The sequence below is a fragment of the Triturus cristatus genome, chromosome 7, assembly GCF_964204655.1.
Source record: "Triturus cristatus chromosome 7, aTriCri1.1, whole genome shotgun sequence".
NCBI classification, from domain to species: Eukaryota; Metazoa; Chordata; class Amphibia; order Caudata; family Salamandridae; genus Triturus; species Triturus cristatus.
The window spans coordinates 1477936974-1477961557 of record NC_140590.1 but is presented as its reverse complement, the minus strand read 5'-3'; the positions used below and the strand labels follow the sequence as shown (position 1 = coordinate 1477961557).

The following is a 24584-nucleotide window of genomic DNA, read 5'->3' as shown; positions in this document are numbered from 1 at the left end:
TGGTGGGGATTGACATTGTTGGTCTCATGGATCCCCAAACAGCATCTGGGCACAGATTTATCCTGGTGGTAGTGGATCATGCTAGCAGGTACCCAGAAGCTATTCTCCTTAGGATCACTACAGCACCTGTGGTGGCAAGAGCCCTGTTGGGAATTTTCTCAAGAGTGGGTTTTCCTAAGGAGGTGGTATCAGACAGAGGTACCAAGTTCATGTCTGGTTACTTAAGAGCAATGTGTAAGGAGTGTGGAGTGACTTACAAATTCACCACACCCTATCACCCACAATGCAATGGTTTGGTTGAAAGGTTCAACAAAACCTTAAAGGGCATGATTAAAGGGCTCCCCGAAAAGCTTAGGCGAAGATGGGACATTCTCTCTTGATCTACCTTTTGTTTGCATACAGGGAGGTGCCACAATAGGGGGTTGGCTACAGCCCCTTTGAACTTTTGATTGGTCACCCTGTCATGGGTGAATTGTGCTTGGTGAAGGAAGGATGAGAGTTACCTCTCAAGCCCCCACAGCAAGACATAGTGGGCTATGTACTTCGCCTCCGCTCCAGGATGGCTGAGTACATGAAAAAGGCTACTAAAAACCTTGAAGATAGCCAGGAACCGCAAAAAGCCTGGCATGACCAAAAGCCTGTACTGACTGTTTACCAGCCAGGACAGAAAGTGTGGGTGTTGGAGTCTGTGGCCCCAGCAGCTCTCCAAGACAAGTGGAGTGGACCCCACACTATTGTTGAAGAGAAGGGAGAGGTTCCTTACTTAGTAGACCTGGGAACTCCCAGGAGTCCCCACAGGGTTCTCCATGTCAACAGGTGTTGGACTTGGCCCTTCTGGCAGGTTCACCCCTGAACTTTTTGCTTTTACTGGTGACCTGGTGGTAATGATTGTTGGTTTCTGCGCACTTTCCCTGTGTCCCAGAGTAAAGTGCGTGCGCACTCTGAGTGCATGTGGTGAGATAGGCCTGCCCTCCCATAGGAATGCATAGGGAATGTATGTGTCCCTGGTAGTTCCTGATGCGTGGGGTGTGCAGGCTCGAGTTTGGTATGTGCGGACTTGTGTGATTGAATGCTTCGCAATGATGTATAATGCGTGCTTATGTCATGTGCAGACAGCTATTTCTTGGGTTGGCCTGCAGTAGAAGCTGGAGGAGGTAACTGCCCCTGTGCTGTTTGCTATTTCTTGGTTTGGCCTACAGTGGGGACTTAATTGGTATGGAGTCACTAGCTCGGGAGGGTAAATCATCCCCCTAAGTGCAGTGTGTTTTCTGGATTCACCAGTAAGGGTGGGATCCAGTGGTGGCAGCATAATAGTGTCCAGTACATTTGTTCCCCGCCCTGCGCCCAGAGTTGGTACCTGTGTCACTTGTGGTCAGGTTGAGGAATCAGGGGTGGTAGAAACTGCCTTACCAGTCCGAGTGGAGGGTTGTGTGTGGATGAATGGTGTGCGGCACTAGACAAGTGAGTGTGAGTTCTCTGGGATTGAGAGCTTGCTTATTCCTTTGAGAATTTTGTACTCCTGTGTTAAGCTCAGACCCCTAGGTTCCCTGTGTAATCTTTTCTCAAGAACGTCCGCCAAAATGGAGTCTGCTTTTGATTCCTGTGATCTGTTTGGGTACAGTAGGTTGGAGTTGGTAAGGTTCTGTGAAGAGAGAGACATAGGGGTGGATAAGTCAGACACTCAGTCCGAACTTAGAAGCAGCCTGATCCTATGGCAAAAGGGTCAATGGGATCTTGAGCGCAGTAGGGAAAGGGCCCGGGCCTCACACCTGGAGGGTGGTGGGTCTGTGGGGAGCCCTGAAGATTCAGAAGAGGAGGAAGAAGATGACAGTACCTGGACGCCAGTAGAGACTGAAGACCCCATGGGTAGGGAGTCCCTTGCTGGGTCCAGCGTAGGAGGCAGCGCCTCATCCCTTTCCCTGTCCCCAGAGGAGTGGGAAGATAGGAGGAAAGAAAGGGAGCACCAGCTGGCGCTAGAGAAGCTCAGGTTAGAGCATGCCCAGGCTATGGCGCAGCTTGGAGGTCAAGAAGCAACAGCTAGAGACTGAGAGGGTCTTGGCGCAGGAGAGGATAGAGGAGGCTGAGAGGACCTCCACCAGAGGCAAAGTAGCTCTGGAGGGTAGACTTTCCCCTGCGCGCAGTTTAAATTTTCTGGATTCCCCAGGGAGGGTTGAGTCCAGTGGTGGCAGCCATATAGATTCCAGTGTAGGAAATCCCAGTCCCAGTTCCCCCAGTCTGGTACCTGTTTCCCAGGAGGAGGAGTTAAGGTTGAAATTCAGGGGCAGTAGGAAACTGTCTCACCAGTCTTGGGAGGAGTTTGTGGATGAATGTGAGAATGCACTGTTTGAGTGGATAAGAGGTCCCGCAGAATCTGATTATGATAAACTGTGTGATCTGGTTCTCAAAGAACACCTGCTCAGTTGTTGTGTGCCGGGGTTGCGCCAACACCTGTTGGTGTGTGGATTGTCTGCGCCATTTGAGCTTGGAGATGAAGCAGAGCGCTGGGAAAGTGCTAGAGGTTCTCTAGGGTCATTAGGGAGTGACTCCAAAAGTAGTGGTTCAGGTATCTTCCAGCCCAGCGTAGTGGAAGACGCTCAGTGTAGCCCAGCTAGGTCCCAGGATAGCGAGGAGGGTGTAGGGGCTTACGGCCTGGCTCAGTGGAGCGGGAGTAAGTGGGTGACCGAGGGTCCCCAGACGCACGAAGCCCTGCCTCAGGACTTGGATGGTTTCTTGAGGGAACACCAGGTTGGGGACCTAGGCTGTCCTGTTAGTCCATTTGAGGAAGATCACCTAGTGAGTAGAGGACCTGGAACGCCTGTAAACAGGGCTCCTGTGGTTCTAGAGTCTGGCAGTACCGCTCCGGTAGGGAGAGTACAGGAGTCCAGTGTGAGGAGTGATTGGGGGATGAGTTTCCCAGTGGAAGAGCCAGTGGGTCAGGGACTACCCAGTTGGGCTAAGATCCCGTGTAGTGACCATGGGGACACCACTTCTGTTCTGGGGGATCTCTGCGCACTGTCAGGTGGACAGGGGACGGAGGATCTGCGCCAGACAGACAGTCACACGACACATGGGTCATGTGTCAGCCTCAGGGGGATGGAGTGTAAATCCCCGGAAGTCCTGGAGTGCCAGGTGATTATTCCACCAAAGGTTCTAGGCCGGAGGTTGGAAGGCCAGGTTCGGGATCAGCCTGACCTGAAGGGTGGGACGTCTGTAACCAGCAACCCGACCGGTTCTTCTTCCAGAGGTACCGCCCCAGTTGGTAGGGAGCAGGGCACTGGAAGGGGGTGCAGAGGGTGGGAGAGCCCACCTCTGACCCCGGTGCAACCTGAGGGGTTAAACCCTGGGTTGGAATGGCGTTCTAGGTGTACCCCTTTCCAGAGGAGGAGGAACCCTAGGAGAAGAGGTAGGGGGAGGAGAGCCTTCCCTGAGACTCCTGGTCCGCCTGAGGGTGCAGACCCTAGGCTGGAGAACCAGTGGCAGTCTAGTCCTGTCTTGCAGACAGGAAGAGTGGAGAATGGTCGCTATGTGCCAGGGGTTACTATCCCCCACTCTGTGATTAGGCAAGTACCGGTGGCACCTGGGTGGCCTAGGGCCTGGTCTTGGCCGCGGACAGCTTGGGAGTACCAGTGGGGTAGCCCAGTTGGTCCGGACAGTGGTTTTAGAAGGAATCCCATGGGTTCACCGTGGCGTAGAACAGGAGGGTGTCCCTGCAGTTGCGGGCCCGCGTCCGTGTTCTATCGCCCCAAGCAGGGAAGTCCATCACGGTGGTGATTGGTCTGCCCTGCGTTTTGGCTGGAAGGGGGTTGTGTTGGACTTGGCCCTTGTGGCAGGTTCACCCCTGAACTTTTTGCTTTTACTGGTGACCTGGTGGTAATGATTTTTGGTTTCTGCGCACTTTCCCTGTGTCCCAGAGTAAAGTGCGTGCGCACTCTGAGTGCATGTGGTGAGATAGGCCTGCCCTCCCATAGGAATGCATGGGGAATGTATGTGTCCCTGGCAGTTCCTGATGCGTGGGATGTGCAGGCTCGAGTTTGGTATGTGCGGACTCGTGTGTTTGAATGCTTCGCAATGATGTATAATGCGTGATTATGTCATGTGCGGAAGTGCCACTTCTAGGAGTTGGCATATTAGTGTAAAATGTGCAGTGACTGCCTGTCGCGTGATTGGCTGGCTGAGGTCATGTGACGGGCTAGGGAATCCCCAGAGTCAGGAGGAGTCACCCAGTGGTGAATAGGGAGATTAGCATGCTGATGGCTGGGGAGGAGTGCACCTTGGACCTGAATAGGGCAGGGCTTTCCCCACACAATGCTGGCTCCGCCCCCTGTGGTGCGACTGATGACCCTGGCCTGCTCTCTGAATAGGGAGAGGGGCTGAGCAAAACAAAGTGCTCAGGAGCCAGTTGTGACTGGTTCGCCCCTTCCCTGCACCTTGAGACAAAGGGAAAAGATGTATAAGAAGGGGCTGTGTCCCCTTACAATTTGTTGTCTTCCAGGATCCTATCTGAGGGGGGCTGCTGCTGCTGCTGGAGGCCAGGAGGAACCGCCACTTGGGACTGCCTTCCTGCCCTGGAGGGCCCAGTGAGCTGGCCCCTGGCCCAGCCTTGCCCCCTGGCTACCTTCCTAAAGACTCTACCAGGACTTGGTGGCTGGACTTGCTCGAAGCGCCTGGAAGCACCCTTATTTTACATATAGCGCTAGAAGCGCTTTATCTGGTGCCCCAGTGCTTCTAGAGCGCTCCGTGTCGCCTCTGCAGGGCCAGGGAATCCCCGGCGTAGGGATTCCCCCTCTTGTTGCGGAGATTGGAGGCGGGAGCCCACCCCGCATTGTGGGTTCGTTGGCGGGTGCCCACCCCGCTTATCTCTGTGTTTAACAAGCAGGTGCCCACCCTGCATCTTGGCGCTGGGAAAACCAGAGCGGGAGCCCACCCCGCATCGGTACCTTGGAAGAGGGTGCCCACCCCGCCTCCTGCCGCTTTCTTGTATTTTCGGCGGGTGCCCACACCGCATACCTACGAATGAATATCCCTAGCGGGTGCCCACCCCGCCAGGGACCTTGATTTCATTATCGGAAGCCTACCCCGTTGTTTCCGTGGCTGCCGGCAACCCTGGTCCGCCGTGCTGCCCGCGGGGACCCGGAAAGGGATCCCAGCAGCCTTAGGGTGGGCGGGGCCAAGGCCCAGAAAGGGAAGCACCACGTCCTCCACCCAGGCGGAAGCCCACCCCGCACTGGGACGGACTGTCTTCAAGTTTGGAGCCGGTAGGCTCCGTACCCAAGTCCCGGGTCCCAGGAGGGGGCCCGGGTGATGCCCCGCGCTGAGGAAAGGTGTGCCGCCGGAGTCCCGGTGAGTGGGGGCAGCCTGATTGTTGGGAAGGGCGCGAGGTCGCTCCCAAGCAGGGAGCATTGTTGTTCAGAGCCTGGTTGAGGCTCCAACGTCGGGGGCATTGCTTTGGTGGTTAGAGCGGCCCCGGAAGACAGCGGGCCGCTCCAACGTTACAGGGGCATTTCTTCAGTGATTGAGTGGCCCCAGATGGCAGCGGGCCACTCCCACCTTTCCCCACAGAGTTGTGCAGAGCCCTGGAGGCTCTAGGGGGCATTTCTTGTTGTCTTGAGCCCACAAGGCTCCAACGAAGGGGCAGAGTATTTGTTTAGAGCCCACGTGGCTCCTACGTTGCTTTGGAGGCATTAGTCATGCCCAGAGCCCGGTGAGGCTCCATCGTTGGCCCCATCATTTGTCTAGAGTCCAGGAGAGGCGCCAACAAACTGCCATATTTGTTTTAAAAGGCGCAGTGGTGCCCACGCTCCTTTTCCCAGCTGCCCAGCACTTAGTGGGCAGCTGCAACGTGTAGGTTGTGATTGTGCACCCTGGTTTGCGCAGCCTGCGCAGGCGCGCCCTGACTCTGCTGGACACAGGGCGTCCTAGCCCCGACAAGGCCAGTTGGCCTAGGGACTGCCACAGAGGGTGGCTAATGTGAGTTTTGCGCTATTGTTCCTAAACCTGCACCTCTGAATGTGTTTTTATGCATCATGTGCCTTGTGTTTACACCTCTGAATGTGTTGTGATGCATCATGTGTAATGTGCGTTTACCCCTACAGGTATTGTGATACTTAGGTGGTTGTTTTCTCCTAGTACAGGTGGTGCTAGTGAGGTCCTAGTTCCCTGCGCGATATTTTCCTAAGGTGGTTAGGGTTGCGTAGGTGGTACTTACCTGTTACCAGTAGTTACTGGTTGTGTGCTATATGTGTTATTTTACGCTACAGTAATTTTATATCCTATGTTCTAAGTGCTAAGTTCTAAAAGTGCTAATTCCTGACAGTGGTCCCTGTGGCCCTGTCCCCTGTACATATAATCCCTTGTAAAATTCTGCCCCGTGCCAGTTGGCACAGTGTAAATTGTGTGAATATTATCTAATGTGTTTTGGTATAATACAAAGGCTATTTGTATATAATACCTTGTGTGGAGTTTCCTTTGTGGTGGGCCTTGGGTGTTGTTGCTGGGTGCGCGCGCAAACGCTTTACACATTGCCTCAGAGATAAGCCTGACTGCTCGTGCCAAGCTACCAAGGGGGTGATCAGGGGTTATCTTTGGCGTGTAACTTCCTTGCCCTGACTAGAGTGGTGGTTTCTGCCTGACTTTGGCGCAAGCCTTAGCCAACCAGAAATCCCATTTCTAACAACAGGCTAAAGCCATATGTAGACAGGGCTGACATGGGCTTGCTCATGGCTACTGATGAGGGACAGGAGGAAGAGAGTGACCCACTCCCTGACCTCCTCTCACAGGACCCTGATGATGGATCAGTTGATGGTGTGGCATTGGCAGGCAGCCTCACTGCCCAACAGCAGACCGATTGCAGACAGGTACTCAATCAGTTCAGAAACATGTTTTCTCTGACTCCAAGTCAGACTACCTGGTGCACTCATGAAGTGGACACTGGGGACAGTCTGCCTATTAAAAATACGATTTGTAGGCAACCTGACCATGTTAGGGACTGTATCAGGATAGAAGTCCAGAAAATGAAGGATTTGGGAGTTATTGAACCCTCAGATATCCCTTGGGCTAGTCCAGTGGTCCTTGTGCCAAAACCTCACACCAGTGGTGGAAAAGAGAGATACGGTTTTGTGTGGACTACAGGGGTCTCAATGCAGTCACTAGGACTGATGCCCATCCAATTCCAAGGGCAGATGAGCTTATAGATACTTTGGCCTCAGCCAAATACCTTAGCACATTTGACTTGACAGCTGGCTACTGGCAGATCAGACTAGCTGATGATGCAAAGCCAATAACAGAATTTTTGACCCCAAGTGGGCATTACCAACTTGTGGTGATGCCCTTTGGTTTGAAGAATGCACCTGTCACTTTCCAAAGGTTGGTGAATACAGTTCTCACAGGTCTGGAAGCCTACAGTGCAGTTTATCTTGATGATATTGCTGTCTTTAGCTCCACCTGGGAGGATCACCTGGTCCACCTAAGGAGTGTTTTGGAGGCCCTGCAAAAGGCAGGCCTACCTATCAAGGCCACCAAGTGCCAGATAAGGCAGAGTCAGGTTGTGTACCTGGGCCACCTTGTAGGTGGAGGCCAAGTTCAACTACTGCAGAGCAAAATCCAGACCATCATGGACTGGGTTGATCCAACCACCCAGACTCAGGTGAGAGCCTTCTTAGGCCTGACTGGGTACTTTAGGAGATTTGTCAAGGGGTATAGGTCAATAGTGACACCACTGAATGACTTAACTTCTAAGAAAATGCCCAAAAAGGTTCAGTGGACAGCTAGCTGTCAAAAGGCATTTGATGACCTGAAGCAGGCCATGTGCACTGCTCCCGTTCTACAGAGTCCTGATTACTCCAAGAAGTTCATTGTCCAAACGAATGCATCTGAATTGGGGGTAGGGGCTGTACTGTCACAATTGAATGATGAAGGTCAGGATCAGCCAGTAGCTTTCATAAGCAGAAGGCTGATCCCTAGAGAGAAACGTTGGTCAGCCATTGAAAGGGAGGCCTTTGCTGTGGTTTGGGCTCCGAAGAAGTTGAGGCCATACTTGTTTGGTACTCACTTCCTTGTTTAGACATACCATAAGCCCCTCTTATGGCTAAAACAAATGAAGGGTGAAAACCCCAAACTGCTTAGGTGGTCCATTTTCCTACAGGGGATGGACTTTACAGTGGAACCTAGACCTGGGAGTAACCATGCCAATGCAGATGGACTCCCTAGGTATTACCACTTAGAACATGAAGAATCAACTGATCAAGGTTAGTTTAATATCCCTGCGTTTGGGGGGGGGATTGTGTAGGAGAGTAGGATCTGCTTCACATGGGTACCCCACTTTTTGCTGGTGTTTCACTGTTTTTCGACCTTAGTCTGGCTGTGGCCCTGCTAATCAGGACCCCAGCCTAGCTGCTTCCTCTCTAAAATGGTTTTCATGTACATTAGGTACATCTCTAATTGGATTCTGGAGTGCCTTATAAGCCCCTAGTATATGGTATACTATGTACCTTGGACATATGTACCTTAGAGCCCTACCAGGGGCTGAAGCATGTATTATGCCACCCCTGGGAAGCACTCCAAAATTACACCACAGGTCTGCTACTGTAGCCTGGATAAGGTGGTGCCTGCATCCTTTACTGTGGTATAAGCTACCTATATCACTATCATTGAACACACACATAACAGCTATAAGTAACTCCTATGGCCGGCCTTAACAATCCTGAAGGCAGAGTGCTTGGTTTTTATGTAAGAGATGGACCCTGCATGAGTAGAGCCCCTCTGCAGCATTCAGAGTACCTCCTCTGATGCTGTTTGTGGTGCAGCCTGACCATATACTCATAAGTGAATTATAACCTTGCGGTAAATGCTAACTTTGGACTGGCTGCACGGAAACATGTTGTGTTTGGTGTCAAACACTTTGGAATACTACCCCCGCCAGTTCTGGCAGCGGGATAGCATTCCACCATTCTAGAGGAAGAGACATGTTCACACTGGTCTACCCGGTAAAGACTTTCTAAAGCCCTGGCATCACAAAATGGATGCCACTGCCACAGACACAGGTCTGGCCTCCTGCTGCTGACCAAAACTCTGGCAGGTGAGGCCTGGACAATATGTTTCCTGTCCCAGGGAGGTGTAACCACCTCCCCAGACAGTCAGATGTGTATTGGGGCTGGGCGGGAGCACTCTCTGTTGCTTTGAAGTCCTGTACTGGGGGCACACTTGGTGTCCCTGTGCATAGTCCAGTTCAAACCAGTTGCAGGGGCTACCTGCCCATACTCTGGTGCGAAACTGGACAAAGGAAATGGGTGTAACCACCCCTCTTTCCAACCCTCCCATAGGTGGGTCCCTAGAGCATGTCCAACCCCCATACTTAGTATAAGTATGGGAACCCAGTCCATGAGACTTTAGATTACCCTGGACCAAACTCTGCCACATATATCCTGGACCTTCGACTTTCTATTTTCACTGCAGACTGAAGAAATCTCCCTTGGGTTCAAGGAGTGACTCCCCTGCTTGGCAGGCACCAAAGATGCAACTGTCCAGTCTGCAACTCTGAAGCTCCCGCCGGACGCCAAAGTCTTTGCATCACCAGAGGTGGATTTCCAGACTTCGCCAAGGCTACCCTGAGTCCACAGCAAAGCTGAGGCCCGTGGCTATCGTGGGTGATCTGGAACCGTGGCCCTTGGATACCGTGTACTTTTGCCAGTCCATCATCTTCCTGGTCTTCCTCGAAGTTGTGCTTTGGGCTCTGAGTAGCCCCAGCCTTGGGCATCCATAGCACTGAAGATCTCTGGCCTCCACTACACGAGTGACCCGTGGGTCAGTTTCAAGTGTGACTGCTTGAGGCTCCTTTGCGATCGCTAGCCCGTTGGCTAGTGCGTGCCCACGAAGGCAACTCCTCTTCTGATTGGGCTTTCCTGGTTGCTTCAGATGTGCCCCGACTTACCCTCACTGGGTCAGTCCCCCAGACCTTGCTGGTCTGCACCGACGTCTTTCTTCTTCTTCCCCTTGACTTGCCGTTGCCATGGCTTGTTGGGTCCATCCTGGTCGCCGATATTACAGCACTCGACAGACTTTGTGGGACAGCTGAAATCCAGCTCCTGGTTTTCATCGACACCTCCTGGACTTCGTGGCTGAAGAGTCAAGACACCCATCAACTCACCTGAAGCACCCAACATCTGTGGGCATTGGACTACGCACCCGGCTTCCCTGGGTGAGGTAACTCGAGTACTCCGGTGCTCCCGTGGGTGTTGGCCCTAGACACCTCTATGTCCAAAAGTGTTTGCTTGTGGTCTCCTCTAAGTGTCCTTAAACTCTTAATTTCCAATCGCGACTTTCCCCATAGAAGTTAACGGCGATTCACGGCTGTGTTCTCACACTGCATTTGTCCCCCGTGGGTCCCCTGTGTCACTACCTTGGGTAGTTCCTTGTGATCCAAGCACTTCTACAGGCTCTAGGCCTTGTGTCTAGTTCAGTCGTGGTTCTTAAACCACTTTAATGGTATATGGTTTGGTACGCCCCTTGGGCCCAAATTTTGTATTTGTGCTTTTACTGTTGAATACTGACTTGTAACTTAAGTACTTCGAACTCCAGCCTCTTAAAGAGACTAGAGGGGTGTGTTTTATCTTAAATACATATATTTTAAATATATCCCTGGTGTGGTTGTCCTTTCATTTGGTCATTCAAGAGATGAGAGACTGGTAAAACTAGCTGCTTTACATTCTTTCAAGACTTAGCCTGAAGGCTGCTCTCCATAGCTACCACTAGGATAGCGTTCAATAAAGGTTGTCTTTAACCTATCACCATAAGGGGTTGTTTGGACTGATACACGGTGCCCACTATAACTAGGTGACAGCATATATCAGGCCAACTTCACACAGTAATGGACAGATATGTGCAGAAAGAGGAAATATAAAGGTCAGAAACTAGCAGAAAGAGTACAAATAGGAGGCATAAACCAACAGAAAGAGGCAAAATAATGGGCAGAAATGAAAGGCAGTAAGACGGAAAAGAAAATGGGCAGAAACAAGCAGAAAGACAGGAAATAGTGTCAGAACAAAGCAGAAACTGGAAAACTAATGGTCAAAAATGAGCATAAATAGGGAAAATACCAGGCAGGAACTAGCAGAAAGAGGAAGGTCAGAAACAAGCAGAAAGAGGCAAAATAAAGGTGAGGAGCGAGCAAAAAAGGCAAAGTAAAGGTCAGAAAGAGGCAACAGGCAGAACAAGCTGAAACAGGCAAAAATAGAGAGCAGAAGTGGTCAGAAAAGGCAAAAAACAAGCAGAAAGTGAGTAGAAGACAATGAAGAAAATTAACAGAGGAGGCTAAAACCTATAGCAGCAGAGCTGGACAGGAGAACTGTCACAGGAGGAGCTAGCACGAAAACCTTCAGCTGCTGTCTGGAAAGATTTGGGGTGATCCGTCCAGCTAGTGCCAAGAAAGGGTGGGTCCCAAAATGCATTTTCCCCAATTAGTTTAACATTGGGATTTTAGAAACGACTACAGCTCAAATGGACGACTGGAATTACACAAAGTTTAGCAGAAAGCTAGAACTTGTTCCAGAAAGAGTGCTTTTAGTAATTTAGTGTAAATCTGTTCAGTAGTTTTGGAGTTATTAAAGTAAAAAATGTATGTATATCTAGAGAGGCAGATCCACCGCAAGTGATGAACAACCAGAAGAGGGTCACCCATAATAGACTACCTTTGTTTTGTCACAAAAGTAATCTAAGACAAAATCCTAACTTTCTACTTTCAGTATTCACAAAAGGCATTTAGGAGTAGTAAAGTTAGGATGTTGTCTTAAGTTTGTCTTAAGTTTTGGTTTTAAGACAAAATCCTAACTTAAGTTTTACTTAATCTGAAAGATATATGTACTAAATACATCAGATAATTACAACCACTGAAGACTTGAATGTGTACAGACATACTAACACATCACAAAGTCAATACTCAAGAAAACACATCACTGGCTGCAAACACTGCATCTTAGCCCACTCCAGACTGGGGGGTTCACAGCCGTGGTTAGGAGCCTCAGCAAACCGGGATCTTCTGCTGAAGTAGATGGGTCCGTCCCCATTCAAATTCCACAAATCCTAGTTTCCAAGTCAACAAACCCCAGTTTTAGAATCTCAAAGCACTAGAAGCATCCGAGAGGCCCTCCTCTGCGCCAAGGAAACTTAGTAGAGTTGGCCACTCTCCATGCAAGCGTTCTAAAGGCAAAAGAGTTCTCACATTGCTTCTGCGCTCTCACATGTTCCAGCCTCTTATCTAAATGAAGCTTATGAAAGTACAGAAAACGATTCCCAAAAAATAAAACAACCTTGAACATGAATAGCCTAAACAACTTAATAATCTGGGGACCTGTCTGTGCGCACAGCGCAAGCCAGGCAGAGTCAGAATTCAAGATGGCATGAGGGCATGTCAAAACCAATAGTAAGAACTTCATAATACTTCCCAATGTACAACATAATGCATATTTGAGCACCACTGCATATCACACTGCACTCCGAGACGAAGAAGTACATTCCACACCTCTCTCTCTCATGCTTTCAAATGCACATCCCACACGTTTTGTTCCTGGCAAGGCTGTTCTACTCTGTGAAAGCTCACCCACTCTAAAACTGCAGTTACACAAAAGAAATCTTCAAGGAAACATGCACATGCAGGAAAAATGATGCTGTACGTTGAAGCTAGGATAAATGAAAACACCAAAAGTCAATTAAAATAATGGTAGTCAAAGGTCATCACGTGGTCTCAATACATGGGAGTGGCTCTAGCACTACACACTGTGATCTAAAATTGATAGAATATCTGTTGTGATTACAATTAAGACTGGATTTATACAATGAGATGGACAAAATCCAGTTTGTATTTGGACTAGATATTCATTAGGCTCCATGAAGGAGAAGGCCTGACAATTAACCTTCTTTTTCACCCTTTTTGGTAATGATTGAAAGTAGCAAGATTGGACAGAAATTACTAAGGGCCATATTATCAAGGAACAGCAATAACATTATCACCGCTTTAGCGGCAGGAAACTGCCACTAAAGCGGCGATAATGGGCTTGATAATATGCCCTTGTGAATTCACATAGAAGCCCAGGTTCTGGTGTGAACCTGGGCTTCTAGCCTTTTTGCGCCTGCTGCCTATCTCTGACCTATCTGGGGTGGGTGACAGTTGGACTTTGTGTATTCCCACTAGACAGCCACACAAAAAGTGAATGTATGTGCGAGTTAATGGAATTTCCTGGGAGGATGGAAGGGAGGAGCTGGGCATAGCCTCACACTTGCGCCTGCATAGGCTGTGTTCCGTCCACACACAAAGGGCTGCATATCCCCTTGTAGTGAGTCTGGAACCAGGGCAGAAAGAAAGGACCAATTTGCACGTTAATGTTTCTTCTTTGAAGCCACCCCCACTTCAAAGGCACACTGCGTATAAGAACTGGGTCTCTGACCCCAACAAGACAGTACACTTCTGGACCTGATGTCACGCTGCCTGGAAGAATAACTGCAGTGCTAAAGGACTTCCACTGTGCTAGACTGCTGCTCTAGAAGATTGCTGCCTTGCTGTGTTGCCCTGTTGCCTGCCTGTTGCTCTCTCTGGCTGGGTAAAGACTGAACCTACATCACTTGAACTGAGAGTGAAATCGAAGTCTAGCTGGCTAGCCTCCTGATCTGATTTCTTAGGGACATAACAGACTTCCACCCCTGCTTCTGTACCATTACAAGTGTGCCTGAGGTGCTTACACCAGTGAGATTAATGCATTCTCTGCTGCGAGAGCAGAATTAACGGATTGCTGCTATTGCGGGAACAGTACCGATGCATCACACTTCGGATCAGTGCATCGCCATCGGTGACACAGTATCGCCACCAGTGCAGATGGATGATTGACGCATCCCCTTGACTGCATTGAGAAACCCGGTGCATCATCTTCGGAACTCTCACATCTCGAAACTGGCACATCGTCTTGGGATCCGGCTCATTGGCATTATTGCATGGAGAAAATCAACGCATCATCTTTATTGCAGGATCGACACCAATGCATCACTCGGCTGCACCCCGCATCTATGCTGTTGTGACCAGGATCAAGGTACTTTGTTCAGCGTGCATTTCTGTATCTGGCCCGTGCTTCATCGCGGTCGGGCTAAACTTTTGATTTTGTCCCGGTTAGGCACTTCTAGTATCCCAAATAGGAGATTACTGCTCATAAGCGATATTTTCCCTATTAAACGTTAATAATTCATACCTTGACTTCTTCTTATGTGGTGTTATCATGTTTGAGTCCTTGAGTCACTAAATGTTATTATAGAGTGCCTGCAACTAACATATTTTAGCCTCAGGGAACAATCCTGACTGTATAAAAAATTAACAGTCTTGCCATTGATTGACAAAAGGAAATGCAAATCTGATAGCCTGAATCATCTTTGGCCATAGGTTGTCTAAGAACCTCTTTACAGAGCTTTCCTTCCAATAATTTAAACATTAATCTGCCATCCAGCACTACCAAGTGTCTGCCTTATAAAACCAAAAACTCAATGCTAACTCTAATCTCTTTAACCAAAAGCTGGGTAGAAAAATCTCCATTTGAGTGGTTAAATGTCATAAAGCCATGAAGATTTAAATCACTTTCAAATGAATCATGTGCTAGCGCATGGCCCAAAACATTGTTCTCGTAAAATGCATATCCAATTTTTCAGACAACTTTAGTAACTTCCAGTCTCTTTTAACCCATCTACCATGCATAGCTGATTGTGTGCCCACCACTTTGATTTTACTAATATTTATTTCTGGATCATTCTCCTAACAGTAATAGGAAAGATCCATAACTGTAATCTCCATCTGGATCCAAATAAATTTGAAATTAATTTAGCAAAACTAATTTTTCTTATTTTTTTAAAGCTGTAACAATCTCCCCGAACCAGAGTTCTGGACCTATGTTTTTTTATAATAAACCATAAGTCCAGGTGTTAATGAACCGCCCACCAGTTCAAAGAAATAACTACTCACATCCACGTGTAAAAACATTTGTATCTCATCAAACGAAACATTTTGATAAGTTATCTACGTCACAAAAAGATTGTCCCAATGAATTATTGCTAGACCATCACCCTTTGTATGGGTGTGGACCTATCTTAAGATTTTGTAACCACTAGGAGAAGTTAACAATAGGAGCACCTGAAACATCTGAGCCTTGTCTATATTGTAAAAAGGTGTCAAAATTAGAAGAAGGAGACAAGATCAAATATTTCAATTTTATGATGCACAAGCGTGAAAGCATTTAAAAGCATACTGGACATGTGTGACAACTTAATAACCCTAGTATTTTTGTACAATGAATCCACATTCCAGCAATGGAGAGCATTCAAATGGATAGTGCTAATCTTTAGCTAAAATCATTGACAGCTCACATGTTGTGGGATTGAAAATGTATCAGTAAAATACTGTAATCATTGGTGAGTAGTCCTAGGGAGCGCTAATATTTCAAAAGCAGGCATGCCTTATACATGTACATTACACTCAGGAAACACGTGCATGCAAATTATTCTTTCTACACTGGAGAATTTTTAACAGTTAAGTTAAAAAATGAATAAGGTTTGCATAATTCAATAAACAATGGAAAGTTCTGTTCACATGTCAATTATGTTAAAAGTTCTGCTTTAGTGTATTATAGGCCTTGTTTTTAGTAACAACATTGTGGCCTTTATTCAAAACGCCATTTACAGACATAAAAATAAAGCACCAGATAACAATGGTATCATGTACTCCTGCCAAATATTCACAGAAGGCTAGCGAAATTGTTTTTATTGTAGTACATGTCTTTACCAAGGAGCTAACTCTCAAAATAAATGTTGACTCTTCCATACCTTTGTGAATCGGCCCCAAAATATCATACTCTATTGTTATTGCTGAAGGTGAAAACAGGGCATAGTCATTGCTACGTGCACCAATTGTATAAAATGATTCCCTGAATACTGCCAATGTGTTTACAATTATGTTTTCGGGCTCATTCATAAGGGCAGTTAAGAGTGCATAAAAGTGTTCTAAAGCAATACTTTATGTACTCCAAAATGTATTTGTGAATTATTCTGCAAGAATGTGGAGAGATCTCCACCAGTAAAGTAAAGGTCATATTTATCAAAGATTTGTGTTGTTTTTGCACCAGGCAACATGTTGCAAAAGCAATGCAACCCCTAAGATGTGATTTATCAAGCCATGCAAGGCCCCCTTGCGTGGCACTGATTGGCTCGGTAAATCCAGAGCCACGCAACGCATTGCGTTACCTGCCCCAGGGAGGTATTCCACGGGTTGTGTGGGGGTGTTCCTGTGCAACCCCCATGGATTTTCATGAATTCTCAGATTTAATTTTACTGATAGACCTGGAAATGTCCCAAAATGGTATGCCATCACAGGGGAGGAGTAAGGAGAAGATATATGTTTATTTCTCCTCGTTATTTCCTCTTTCTATGTGTGCTGCATTCTGCAGCACACTTAGAAAGAGGAAATTGCCTCGGGATTGTTTTTGTGTGTGAAGGCGCCCCTTTCTGCACAACAAAATCCTGTTTACAACACAGGCACACTTGCACCATGGTGAAAGAGTGCCTGTGTTGGGGCTAGGCAGCACATTGTACAACAGCACTGGGAAAACAGATAAATAAAGAGCATTTATGTTCTTTCCCTGTGACACAGCACAGCAAGGTGACTTGCTGCGCTGCATTACATTTTGATAAATATGGCCTTATAAGCATTGTGTGGGTAGTGGACAATGAATGCATCATTTATCTTGATAGTTTTTGAAGGTCTAAAAACTTCTGTGTTCGGTGCCATTCACAAATGTTAATCTAGCCCACTCTTCCCCTATGAATGTTTGGAAATTTACTCCAGCAAAGGTCTAAAGTGTCTTTCCTTCTAGACTGAGAAGGGCAACTGCCCAGCTTCAAACATGAAGGTATTTTAGGGAAGTGGTTTCTCTAGGGCAATCGAAACCAAAAGGTGTCATCCACTGTCCACTAAACAATTTAGAGAGGTTAGGGTGGTACCTGATCTAGTTAAAAAAAAGTGAGCTCCCTATGAATATAGTAGCAAGTTAAGCTCTGTCTATTTGCCATTATTTCTAACAGTTTTGTTTTGTCATGAAATATTTAGCAAAAAGTATAATACAAGAACTTGAAGAGGCCTACGCGAAAAGGATAGGGGCGCTTTGGAAATTTATGCTGATTTGGGAGGGCTATGCTTTGACCACACGCGCAAACGATAGATTGTAACTCAGGTGATCTCTTTCATAATGTAAAGACAGGGGTTTTTATTTATTAATCTGTGTGCTTCTTAAATTGTCAGAATGAGGCTAGTTTGCAGTAAAAAGCGGAGGTGCTATTTAAGATGTTGGTTTTTGTATCATGTAAGATAGAATATGAATTTGCGCTATTTATTGCTTATTTAAATATGAGATTGGATCTTATGTAAGTTTGTCTTTTTCTTGAACCTTGCTTATCATGTTTTTATTCACACTCAATAAAAAGAAATTAAAAAGTATTATACAAGTTGCTACACATGGCTCGATTTTTGGTCCAGCATTACCCAAGACATTTTGATCTTACTAAAATTATACACAAAATATACTCACATATATGGATTTTTATTCAAGTTTTTTTGCTGCCCTTGACAACCTACTACATGAGGCAATAGGTCAGTCCTATTCAGCCATTAGCTAACTTCACTCTGACTAATGGCATTCTGCACTTTTCCAAAGTAGTTCCCTTCACTGCCTGGGACTAGTATGGCAATGTGTGCTTTTTGTGACCACAAATATTATTGTAATCAATTAAATTCACAATTCTCGAGGTAAGGATTTGAAGAAGCTTCTTTTATTCAGCCATCCACTCTCCTCAGTACCTTAAGCAACAGTTAGTGAAACGAACATTCTTAAGCAGACTTCACTAGGATTGAGCCATTTACCATACTAGGGGTGAGGTGGAACATTCCAGTGGTACAGAGATACTATAACTCATACGATTCCCTTTTCTTTATACTTGTAATACAATACACAGGTGGTTTTATATTATAACACATCTCCCTCCTATACCAAATAATAATTAACACATCATAAAAAAATAACAATACACGTGATTTACAAGGAATACAATGGAGGGAAGACATGAAGAGGAGTATTCTACATGCGGACTGTGTCTGGCTAATTTATCATTACTCCAAATTTGTCCATTGCCCAGTTGCACAACATTATGACATATTTTGATAATCTGATAGGGGGATTAGTACTTGCTGTGATGTTGATCTTTGGTTTTACACTATATTTCTCATCATACCATTTCTTGTACTTTAGTTGGTGCTGGTATATATTTTCCTGGGCCACATCCGAGTCCACTGCCACCCTTCTCCCTCCTTCCAGCCAATTTGGAATCATTTTGGTGCTGGGTTCTCTACCTCTAATCGCTACTAAAGGAGCAATACCTGTAACCAGGTTAGGTGAGGTATGGTGTGACCAGCAGTCACTCAGTGATTTGTCTGCATCCACACAATTAGCTATGGCTAACTGTATATGCTCTTTTATTATGCCATTAGCTTTCTCCACAAGTCCATTTCCCTTGGGACAATACAGGGCTGTTCTTTCATGCTTTATATTTAGAGTAAAATAGAAGTCCTTAATTTCTTGAAATATAAACTGGACACCATTGTCCGTAATTTTTGTAGAAGGTATACCTTCCATACTCAATGCATTCTTCAAGAATTGTATCACAATGAAGGAAGTAGTGTGATGTACTAACTTCGTTAAAATCCATTGCGAAGTATAGTCAATTAATACTAACATAACATTTTTGTAAGCTCCTACACCCTCCACTGGTCCAATTCTATCCATAGCCAACTTATTCCAGGGTGTAGGAGGTACTTCCACTGGAGACAATGGTGCTCTCTGTGTGCTTTTACTCTTGTCACTGTGTGTAGAACACACACAATCTTTTGCTTTTTGTTCAACCATTGAGTCTATTCTGGGAAAACAAAATTTACTTCTTATCTTATTCTTTCTTATACTATGGCCTAAGTTACCCTCATGGGCTAAATCAATGATATTTACTTTCAGGTCTTCAGGAGGAATGATTGTCCTAATTCTACATTTTTTCCATTCTTGGGTATGCAACTTGTGTTTTACTTCCCAATAGTCTCTTAGCTCTTCTTTGAGCTCACTGCACTTAGTTGGCCAACCACTCAGTTTTGTACAATGCAGGTAGGGCTATAGCAAAAATGGGGCTATTCAAAATCTCTTCATGCACTTCCTGTTCTATAGATGCTTTTGAAATATAGTCTGCTACTATATTCCCTCATCCTGGCACACATTCTACACTAAAACAATAGTTTTTAAGACCAAGAACCCATTTGGCTATGCAAGGTGTGCTACGTTCCACTCCCTTAATAGAAAGCTTATACGTGAATGGCTTGTGATTAGTTCGTATGGTGAACTTAACACCCCACAGATAGAAGGTGAAATGTTTTAACGCCCAATAGCATGCTAGGGCCTTTCTTTTGATCACAGAATAATTACATTCTGCAATTATTTTCTCTCCCGCTTTTCCTCTCTAGGATAGAGTGGCCCCTAGACCCCTGTCACTGGCATCTGTGGTTAAAATAGTCTTCTTTTGAGAGTCAAATGTGCCTAACGCAGGAGAGTTGATAATCTCTTATTTCATTGCATCAATGAGTTGTTTGTGTTTATCCTCCCAAACAAATTCCTTATTTTTCTTTAAAATGGCACGCATATTATCACGCTTATCAGAGAAATTCTTTATATACTTGGACATATATTCAATGAGATCCATAAAGGATCTTAATTCATCCTTTGTTTTAGGGTAAGGTGTTTCTTTTACTCCCTAAATTAGACTGGTTTTTGGTCTGAAACCCACTTCAGAGATGGTATGAACTAAGTAGTCTACTGACCCGCCCTTAACTGGCTATAACATATATGGCCCCAACTGGAGTTATAAATGCTTTTAATGGTCTAGCATCTGAGTGGAGATCTACCTGGTGGAATGCCATCGATAGATCAATAACACTAAAATATTTTGCCTCTTCCATAGTGCTAAACATTTTGTTTATGTGGGGAAGTGGGTGTCTTTCGACCCATTGATTTTCATTCAAACTGTGTAATTCCACACATAAACGTATACCATTTTCACTGGCTTTATAAGCTATAACTATGGGGGCCAACCATTCTGAGGACTCTATATGTTGGATAACTCCTGTTTCACACAATCTATTCAGTTCCTTTTCTAATGGTTCTTTCAGCAAGTTGGGAACAGGACATGGTTTGTGAACTGCAGGTTTAGCTCCTTTTATAGTTTGATTTTGTGTTGATAATCCTTCAATTGACCCAGTTTATCGGAAAACAAATCAGGAAATTCATGACAAATATCCATGGAACCTACTGGTCTGTTTATAAGGAGCATTTGCTCTTTATTGTTAGGATCAAGAGTTATCCTTAACTCCGTCTGGTGTTGCCACCCTAATAAATTGGAACATTTTCCAACAATATGAATATTACCAATTGTGGACCTACCCCTGAAACTCACATGCATCTTTAACATATCCAGCAAAGGTATGGATTCTTTAGTGTACCCTTCTCCTGACATGTACGCTTTTTCTAGGTTCACTTTATTATTCGTTGACAATTTGCTAAACTCTTCCTGGTTCAATAATGTGAAAGGAGAACATGAATCAATTCATATATCTACTGAATTTCTATTACGGTACACTTTACATCTAGGATAGTTCACTGGTGTATTCACCCTTGTGTGTCTGATGTATGCTTACTGCAGCCATCGTTTTAACCAATTTACTGGACAAGGAAAAGAAAAAAAGAAAACATTTGTACTAGATTTTATGTACTGTAAGTATATTTTTACAGTAATTAGAATATAACAGAAGAATCTGAAGTTACAACACCAGGTACCACATAAAAACAGATCTTATGCAGTAACATACACTCCTACTAGTACTATAGCATAAACCAAACAAGTAACATTTATGAATTATACATTTCCAGTGACTCACCTAATCTATGCATTATAATTTATAATGCCTAATTTAGGTGAGTCATCCAAAATTTCCTAGGTAACACACTAAAGGATAAGGGTGTGTGTATCACCGAAAAAACAACCACAAAAACACTAGTAGTGTGATACTCCATAAACTGAGCAAACGAATTAGCCACAACATGGATGAGGAGTGTATCATTATGAGCTGCTTCCATTCAGTCATTTTTATAATAGACCTCACACAGTACTAAGTTACTCACGCCCTCGGGGTGCAGACCTCTGAATCTCCTGGCGGAGGCTGAGTTCCAAAGCTTGACAGCATCAACTGTCGAAAGGAAAGAAAGTTGGTACATGTGACGGAAATATAACCTTCTCAAAATACCTCCCGGGCCAAAATTCCTCACAGGAATGCTCTAAAACAGTGAATATGGCTCTTTTATTTTTTTCCACTGGTGGTGTCAAGTGCGTACACAATATTTGCAGCGCCATAGCACTGCCAGCATAAATGATGCTAGAATGGGAACATACCAGCTCCAAGGTTGCTGGTACACAGTAGAAACTTCTCGCTTTCAGCTTGACCTCTGAATTATTGGCTCCGCAGTTGCTGGAACACGGGATAGACGCCCCCCTTCCTCTTGATCCCACTCAACCTCATGAAGGTGCAAAGGGACGATTAGAAGAAAGCCTCCGGCTTTAAACTCCAAAAAGCATCAGTTTAACATCAAGGCTTGGCAAAGAAAGCAGGATGCCCCACATTAGGGTTTCGAGGCTCCGAAAGGCTTGAGGGTGGAAAAGGCAGCAGCACTCATTGAGGCTTGGCAAGAAAGGAAACCAGTCCCACACTGGGGTCACGAGTGTCTAATTAATGGTGCTGCGAAATGGAAGTACCTCAATGGAGTTTTCCCATAATGGAGAGAAAATGAAAGGGGAGTTGACTGAAACTGCCCGCTACGCAGGAAATTGTTGCCAGTATTGTAATTAATGAACTTCACAATACTCGAGGTAAGAATTTGAAAAGCTTCTTTTATTCAGCCATCCATTCTCCTCAGCACCTTAAACAACTGTTAGTGAAATGAACATTCTAAAACAGACTCCACTAGGATTGAGCAATTTACCGCACTAGTGGTGAGGTGGAACATTCCAATGGTACAGAGATCCTATAACTCACATGATTCCATGTACTTTACAACTATAATACAATACATAGGTGCTTTTATATTTAGCCAATATTTTTATTATAAATTGGCAAGGGTCCAACAACTCCCTTACGTTACAATTTCACAAAAGCCATAACAAAACAAGCATTAACAGATGCATGACCGAACACCACATGCCTTTACAACTCAGTCTCAACCCTGACTACGACGTTGCCACACAATCTTTCACAATGCAAGTTGTTACAACGTCTTGCTTTAGGGGTCTGCTGGACTTTTGAATAGTATAACTCACTATTCCAATTCCCGTCCATTCAACAGTAGGGAAGGTGATAGACTTAAAAACCAACATCAGTCCAACAATGCGCCCCCTAAAGCAAATAGTTATAATGACTTGCGTGGTAAAGGAACGCATGGTAACATCGCATTCGAGGTAGTGACTTTGTTGTAAAGGCAGATAACGTTAATGACTGCGTGGTAAAGGATGTTTCCCAGCATGAACAAAGCTAAAAGTCTGTGAGTTCACGCCAGAATTATAGGCTTTGTCAATGCCTTTTTTAATCTGTTAGTAAATTTGGAGATTGATTTTAATGCATAACGTGTCTGTTTTTTAGGTCAATCTATCCTTACACCTCAACCAAACTCTTCCCATCACCCCTTTTGTAGTTTGCATAATTCTAGCGTTTCTATTGTATTTATTTTTGGCACTAAAGCTGTGTTCAAGAATAAAATATATTGTTACTGTGAATACATTCCAATAAGCGGCAGCAATTATAATCAGGGGTGTGTGAAATTTTGGTAATTATCTTCTGAATAATTAAGCAAAATTGCAGAAAAATTAACCAAATTTACAAGAAGTACAAAATGGGCATTTGGTATTATATCATAATGCAAAATGCACCCTTGCACTAAAAAAGCGCAGAAATCACATACAAAAATAAATTGGAAATATCAGCCATCCTCGTTCTTCCTGTGTGGTCATGCTAACTTTTTTCTGGGAATGATGCATAATTACGTGACATGGTGTAATACTGTCATTTTTGGAATATTGCATAAAGAGAGTAGAAGAAAACCATAGGAAAAATGCCCCCCTAATTAACGTTTTGGGTGGGCCTTATTATAATGCCAGCGAGAGAGTTTCCAAAGAGCTAAAATATCATGATGACCCTAATATTTAAGTTCTGTCTCTTGAAACTTTCGATATCTCTGTTAATTTGTAGAAATAATCATTTAAATATTTTATGAACAGACTATCCAAGTTGAACACAAACAGACCCCTTAGTTGGGAGACTCCTGATGTAGCAATTTCACACCTGGCATTAACGATACCACATGGATCACCTATTCCTGGATACAAAAGTACAGTGGTATTGCAAAGTTTCACCCACTGGAAAGGGAATTCCACTTTCCTCCCATATCTAAATTAGAGGGCCGCAGTATAACTTTATCCATACTCTGTGAAAGTCCAATTTCTCCATTTGTTCATTATTAAAATATTTGACTTTGCAAACAAAATCCCTTGGACGAAAGCAATAACTTTAAAATGTATATTTTTTTCTCAAACAGGTGGGAAAAGAAGTTTCCCTTCACTTGAACCCGGAGCTGGGCAACATAGGTCTGTTGTGTTTCTTTAAGATGCATTAAATTACATTATGGTGTTGAAAATGTGTGGCTATTCTCTATTGTCCATGCGTATGATGGATTACTGTTGAAAGACAGGCGCATGGAGCCCAAATCATAAAGCTATTTCTGTTCATACACCTACATATATGGCCAAAAAAAGGCTTCACATACCTTTGCCAGAAGTACACATTGGAATACCTGACAAGTGTAAATGGTTTTATTACTATGTAATCATGTAAGCCACAACTGTGTACAAGTGCGCAATAGTTAATCCCTCATAAACAGTGGACTGTTGTTGGTTTATGGTGTCTCTTGCGTAAAATCTTTGTGAAAATCATTGGCAGCTCCTCCGCTAATGCGGAATGTCACCCCACTGCTCTTGGAGCATTGTAAAAGCAAAAATAAAATGATAATAACAGGAGTTTTTTCCGTTATTATCATTTTATTTTTAGTGTTAGCCAGGTTGAGCGGGCGGTGCTCCCCTAACACCCGGGAGGAGGTGTGGTTGCTGCACTCCAAAGAGCACATGACTGCTTGGCGGCCCTCTCAGGCCAGCCAAACAGTTTTGCGCACGTTGCATGCTCCCTACTAGGCTGTATTACAGAGCCTGGTGGGGAACATGCCCAGCCTGCCATTCCACATCTGAGCACCGAGCCATGGTGCTCAGACCAATCCCAATGCTGCATTACAGCATTGCGATTAGCTTAGGGGAGGGAGCCTGTGTGCTTCCTGGTTCCGGCCACAGAGGGACGACGGAGGAGAGACGATTGAGTACTGGAGACGCAG

At 45.2% G+C, this 24584-nt stretch overlaps 1 protein-coding gene across 1 annotated transcript in view; it reads left to right on the top strand.

Annotated features, from left to right (window-relative positions):
• The window catches only part of LOC146812209 (uncharacterized), a 309521-nt gene that overhangs the window by 218701 nt on the left and 66236 nt on the right, over positions 1 to 24584 (top strand). Inside the window, exon 7 of the mRNA XM_085619241.1 lies at positions 23742 to 23790. Within this exon, the coding sequence (XP_085475367.1) occupies positions 23742 to 23790 (49 nt within the window). The remainder of the gene's footprint in view (positions 1 to 23741; positions 23791 to 24584) is intronic.